Source organism: Bidens hawaiensis, unplaced genomic scaffold (genome assembly GCF_021521415.1).
Source record: "Bidens hawaiensis isolate Kalapana, Puna unplaced genomic scaffold, B.hawaiensis_p1.1 tig00008636_1, whole genome shotgun sequence".
Taxonomy (NCBI): Eukaryota; Viridiplantae; Streptophyta; class Magnoliopsida; order Asterales; family Asteraceae; genus Bidens; species Bidens hawaiensis.
In genome coordinates this window covers 833,553-840,538 of record NW_027491624.1, presented here as the reverse complement: position 1 = coordinate 840,538, position 6,986 = coordinate 833,553, and the positions used below count along the sequence as shown (strand labels likewise).

At 36.0% G+C, this 6,986-nt stretch overlaps 1 protein-coding gene across 1 annotated transcript; it reads left to right on the top strand.

The window, feature by feature from the left end:
- Nucleotides 1-4,136: 4,136 nt before the first annotated feature.
- Nucleotides 4,137-6,986, top strand: LOC143529673 (NAC domain-containing protein 92-like). The gene is made up of 3 exons (XM_077025415.1): nt 4,137-4,303; nt 5,595-5,860; nt 6,298-6,986. Exons 1-3 carry the CDS (start codon nt 4,150-4,152, stop codon nt 6,799-6,801), a joined length of 924 nt encoding a protein of 307 aa, XP_076881530.1. The 5' UTR covers nt 4,137-4,149; the 3' UTR covers nt 6,802-6,986.

Genomic DNA, 6,986 nt, shown 5'->3' with positions numbered 1-6,986 from the left:
AGTGAACAAACTTGTTGAACCTCTCAACTATTCGATTTGTGTTCCCCCAAGTCGGATCTTCAAGCGTATGCAGAGGTGACTCGTACAACCTCATGATGTCATCCTTCCCTAATCGCATCGGTTCATACTCATCAAAGAAGCGAAAAATCGATACCCTTTGCAGTAGATCACTGCTTCACTAGTTTTACCTTAAAAATGCCATGATGTAAAGTCTGAAAGTGTACCGGGCTTTAATAGTTCTCCATGATAAACATAAGTGTAAGGCCCGTGGAATGGATCTTACAATGTGATATCAAGTGAATTCTTTGTTAAGCGGAATCAAACAAAGAACCGATTCAATAATAAGCAAAGTAACACAATAAACATAATTATGATTGCTTCAAAACACACGTCTATATTACGTCGGGTGCTTAAGCCCTTAATCTCACTTACACGGTGATTCTCTCTCTATCTGGCTAACATCGACCAACCTAAAATACATAACATTACATCACTTATATAGTTATACCAAAACCTAAGCCCAAACACATCTAAGCCCACCGAAATCCCTGATTTCGGTTTACATAGCACATCTAAGCCCACCGAAATCCCTGATTTCGGTTTACATAGTGTAGCCCAAAACATAAAGTATAAACCATCAAGTATAGCCCAACATTCTTCCCCTTGGTTTATTGCTTCATCATCACTCGTGCTTAGGTATGTCAGCATCAGCCACCTTATAAGCACCTGCCCATAAACCTGTACGGATAATCGACCCCACCATACTCGTGTACTCCTTAGCGGCTGGCTCGTAAAGTGGTTTAGCTATAATCCGAAAGCCGCTAAGTGTCTTTATATCCTTTTCACCAAACTTCAGCAAATCCCTTGGATCAACAAGACGATATTGACCCTTGATTAGTCTGATGATCACCGTAGCCGTTTCGCCATCATACGTCTAAAACTTCATTCCATCAAGAGTTCCCTCAGGAAATCTCTTGGTGATCGGAATTAACGTTACTTTATCAGTTGACGGCCACATCACATTCACCATGGTCTTGTTGGTGTGAGGATCACGAACACCCTTAGCCTTTTTAAGAAACGACTCTGCAGTAGGCATATTTGGAAATCCACGCTCCACTTGATTGCTCAAATAATTCCAAAAATTGATGGCCTTTGGATCATTGTTAGGGTTGTGAAATGGAGCATTAATTAAATCAGTTAAATCAACCTTCGTCCACGAACCAAAACTCTTCATTTTCTTGTAATATTCGGTGCTACCCGACTTTCGCTTGACCCACCACATCTCTTTGTCCACATTGTATCCCCACGAGACAACCCCAGAACGATCACCATATTTATCAGAGAAACTCTTTTGCAGTTATGCAGCAAACTTCTCGGGGTGATAAGAGGATACAACATTCTGATTTGAGTTTCTTCTTATCAGCATCTTCCTCATCAACCGTTCCTTCCTCTCATCTGACTTTGGTGGAGCGGCCATATATTTTTCCATTGTCACAGAAGTGTCAATGTTCGAAGCAGGGCGTATAACGGAATCACTATCAACAGTGGCACCTTGATCATCACGACTTTTGAATTCATCTCCAAACTTTTGAATGAGATTTTGTTGGAAATCCAAATATAGTGAAGTAAGGCCACCCATGTTTGCTTGAAGCTCCTGAATCTTTGAATCTTTGTCAGTGTTACTAGCTTCAAGTTCTTGAATACAAACATCCTTCACCACCGAGTCTTGTTCAAGCTCAAAAACTCGGCTTTGCAATGTCTGCACATCAACGGGTTCGGCTTCTAGAGCATTCCCTTTGCCCTTGTCTTGTAAGAATTTGTCTTGCATGGCTAGAAGATGAGCTATCTTGTCAGCTGCACATGAACTTTCTTGACCAATCGGGTCAGATGATCCCGATGGTTCAGTGGTGGACTGAATATGTGTTTCAAAATCAAACTCCTGTGTAATATCCATCAGACACCTCTCAAATAATACCAGCACTTCCCATTCTTGTATTCAAACCTTCAAATCTATTAATGAGTGCTGCAACAATCTCTCCTTGAATATGATTAAAAATGTTGAATTCCCCGTTCAACATCTCTCTTCGGCTTTCCCTCACATCCAAATTTCCCTCAAACTTTTCAACCAAGGCGTCCCAAAGTTGCCTTGCAGTTGTACATTCACTAATTCTTTGAGTGATATTTGGGCCTAGACACATGATGAGATAACCATAGGCCTTTTGATCTCCAAGAATCATTTGGAGATCACCTTGTGCAAGCACTTCAAGGGGAACATCAACTGTAACACCATCTGCCATAGTTGTTGGTTTGTGAGGTCCATTCTCAATAGATCTTATCATCCCATACTCATTTGTTATAACAAAGTTCTTAAACCTCCACTTCCATTATTCAAATCTTAAGAGTCGGGGTGGTTTGTTAGAGGTCTTGGCTTCATTTTCGAGCATCAAGAAGTTCTTCAACACCATCTCAGATTCAGAAGACATCTTCAAAGGATCAGAAATCAGTTTTGAAATCTGCGAAAAATTCTGAAAATTCTAAGTCTTTTGCATCGCAATCGTATTGATTAGTAATGTGATTGCGAAGCTGATGTGAATGCGATTTCGACTGTAAATGCGATTCAGGTAACTTTGCGATTCCGATGGATGTGATTTTGGATGGATGCGATTACGAACATAATACGAATGCAATCAGGTAGTGAATGCGATTGCGATCTGGATGCTAGTGCGATTCCAGATGCGATTGTGTTTTGATACATAAATGCGATTGCGATTTGGTCCCCATTTCGATTGCGATTTAGTACCTAACAATATTGACTAGCAAGACAAGCTGTTCGAACACGGTTCTTCACAAAAGCACGCTTTTTAACAAGAATGAGGCCCCAAACAATTGAAATAACCCGTAGTACACTTAAACACACTCGTGAAACACTAAAATTCAAGGTCGTGTTCCAAGAACCTCAACTAGTAGAGCCGAAAGTTCTTATACCAATTGTAGGTCCTTATATAACGGATCTCACAACTTGTTCTTGGATCAATCATTGTTGTAAGCTAGCGAAAATCACTTACAACAAACAAGGATCTCGAATCTTGAGTGTTTGATTATTTACTATAAAAGGAAAGAAAGAAAGATAAGGTAGATAGAGAGTGTAGTTGGTGAGATTGGTTTTCAAAATGTTGTTTGTGCATAAGAAGCTTGCATCTTTTATAGTGCAAGTTCATGCACATTCTTTCATTTATAAAGGGCCTGATGGGTTTTGTACAAATGACCTCAGGCCTAAATATAAACAAACTAAACGAAAGCATATAAATTACAACCGTAAATTAAGCTAATAAATACAAAAGACTTAAACATATTAAATGGGCTCTACAAGCTTAAGTCTCTAGATTGAGTTTGTGTATTTAGACAAGAATAGGTTTGTAAGGTTTGTTGTTGTAGAAGAAAGTAAAGACATTTGAGAAAATTTTGGAATTTAAACCAGAGCTGATTTGATAATTTGCGTGGAGATTTGTTTTTGTAGATGCTCTTAAAGAGATCATCTTGTTTATTAATTTGCAAAGAAAAGTAGAATTAGTTTCCTCAACTATTAAAAATGTAAATGTATTTAAATATGCTAAATCAATTTCAAAAAGGCTATAGCTTCCTTCCATCCTTACTCATTAGAACACGATTTCCTTTCGTCGTACACATAAAATGTTAATGCAACATATATTCTCATCAATGCAGAGTGAATCAAATATAACACTTCTACAACTATTATTTTGAATTGTTAGACGAGCACGTATCGGTCTATTTACTCGCGTTTATTAATTATAACTCGAGATTATACTTGTTAATACAACATGCATCGATCTATTTACTTGCTTGTAGAAGTTATGGGACGTAGGAATGAGGTTGAAATAATCAAAGTCGTTGAATCCCTGCACCAGCTATATTATAATACCAATAGGATTAAAACATGATTCAATATTTAGAAACAAAAGACAAAAACACAAAATTATCCACTATATTATCAAACCATCTTTGTCAAAGAGTTGGTTGTTATAATCAAAGTGACAGAAGACTAATCAAGAGGTGACGGCTTCTTTATGAAGGTTGATGGCTATACAAAACCAACCGCTAATTGTGCTAGCAGCCATTAATTAGCCAAGGATGGAAGATAGCCTTCCTCCTGGATTAAGGTTCCATCCAACTGATGAAGAACTCATCACTTTCTATCTGTGTCAGAAGGTCTCTGATTCATCTTTCACTACCAAAGCAGTTGCTGAGGTTGATCTCAATAAATGCGAACCTTGGGACCTCCCAGGCATATGTTTTTTTTTCTCTTCCTACTTTTTCTTATATTTATTTCATTGAATCATATAACGAGTTGTATCTTATCCTATTGGCAAGAGACGTAAAAACATAAGTAATCTTTTTTATTAAAATTAAGTATGTTTTTTCTCTTCTTTTTATAACTTTAAATGAGCGATGTTACAATTTTTATGCAAGAAATATTAATGGTTAGGTATCTATAAATCAAAAATGGATTTAATTTGGTGAATTTGTGCATCTATTAGTTAAAAAGTGGTAATCATTATGGTGTTTATGGTTCCTTAATTAAGCCGTTTTAAAAATTATGGATCGAATTGCTAGTTATGCTTTTCAAAAACTAGACCCACATTTGAATCGATCTTTTATTCTTTTTTCCCCAAAAATATTAGTTTCTTTTTATTAACGTTTTAAAGTAATAAATGGTTTATATGTATTATTATATACATGACAATTCACAATTGCATACTCAAAAAAATCTAAAAGGGAATTATTTAACAGGAGTGTACACCATGTCCGGCATTCATAATCAATTTCAAATTTCTAAGCGTTAACTGAATCGTTAACCTCGGTTATTTTAATTCGTGTTTAGAGGTATATTTTTATATCGTTGTTTATATAAACCTAACCGATTCATGTAATAAACTAATTTATTTATACATCTAATAAATAAGTGACTGTTCACTACCATGTGTGATAATTCTATAAACCCAACCTATTTTTCTCAGTTCTCTTATTTCACTTTTTCAACCATTCGTGATATATAAATATAGTTGCAACATTAAAGAAAACTTTATTTTTTGATTCTTCAACTCGTTTAATACATGATTTCTAACCTGGTGAAAAAAATATATATACAAAAGAAACATTTTTTAACTTGATATTTTCTTTCTTCAACTCATTAATGATGATGAGCTGTCAAGTTATAGACAGTGTTTTAACTTGCAAGACTGAAGCATAGTTACTTTAATGTTAATTAATTAATGATAATTATATATCAGATAAAGCTAAGTAAACTTTGCAATTGCTTAATGCATTTTGGTTTTCACTAATTTTAAACTCATTGTATTTAAGATAATAAATGATATATTGAATTGCTCACTGCAGAAAACTAAATATTTAAATGATTTGAAAGCTACCTTTTTATGTGAATAAATGAAGCTATAATAATCTATACATGATCTTCAAAGTTGCTACTATTGGGTTAACAATACAAAGAAGTAACTGAACATATGTAAGCCAGTGGGGACCTAGTAAAAGGACTTAATTTCATATGGTATACGCAGCCAAAGCTTCCATGGGAGAAAAGGAGTGGTATTTCTTCAGCTTGAGGGATCGAAAATACTCAACCGGCCTACGACCCAACCGTGCAACAGTGGCTGGTTATTGGAAGACAACTGGAAAGGATAAAGAAATCTTTCGTGGCGGGGTGTTGATTGGGATGAAGAAAACTCTAGTCTTTTACATGGGTAGAGCCCCAAAAGGAGAAAAAACCAACTGGGTTATGCATGAATATAGACTTGAAACTACACATGCTTTTAAACCTAATAAGGTACGTGCAAAACAAGTGATTAAGCACAGCCGCGGAATCAAGGGGGTCAAGAGAGCCCACTCCCTATGTCACAGAATTTGTTAGATCCTTGTATGTAATTCGGAATATTCTTTTTGTTTTAATTAAAAAACATAGGGGAAAACATAATCATATAATGGCCCGACTAAAAAACTTTGGTTCCTCTAGTGATCAAGAGTTCTAAACATGCTATATAACCAAGAAGTGCATCTTATAGAGTCAAACAAATAATGTGGATTTTTTTTTGGGACCAACAAATAATGTGGACATATACTAACTTTCCAATTGCCTGTTAAAAACAAAAACATGTTAGGTACAAAGGTTTTAAAAATTAATAGAATATTTATAAAAGTGAAAAGTTCTGTTACTTGTTGATCAAAATGCTTAAACGGATTTTCAAATAAAGGTAACTTTTACAGGAGGAATGGGTGGTTTGCCGAATCTTTCAGAAGAGTGCGACAACCAAAAAGCCAATGCCAACAGCGTCATCCTCTCAATCAATGGACTCACCTTGCGATACTAACATGCTGGCAAATAACTATGGAGATATCGAGCTGCCAAACTTAAACGGCATCCCAATTTTGAGTAGTAACATTTGCATTCCAAATTATGGAATGGAACACCTTAACACAAACACAAATATAAGTATGAGTTTGGCAAGCGGTCTTCCGACACTCGCTTGGCCGTCTAACTTGCTGAGTTCGAATCTTTCAATGAATGCTTTGATTCTTAGGGCATTGCAACTTAGAAATTACCAGCAAAGAGAAGCTGCAAATCTTGACTATCAATTTATGCCACAAGGGAATTCACACATCTTAAACGAGGCATGCCCGAGTTTGCAAGCTTCTTCCTCTAGAACTTACGAATCTCTGCATCAACAACAACAAAACGAGCAACCATTCAACTTGGATTCCATGTGGTAACTATAATGTGTAACATTTGAGACTAACAATTTCTGGTTCAAGGGATTAGATCAACAGCACTTGGAGTATTAAATGAACTAAACCTGTTTGGTTACAATCATTTTCATGTTGGATACTGGTGGCATAAATTGGTGACCTTATTGTGATCATTGCAATTGTAAAGCTAGTGTAATGTAGTCAATTGT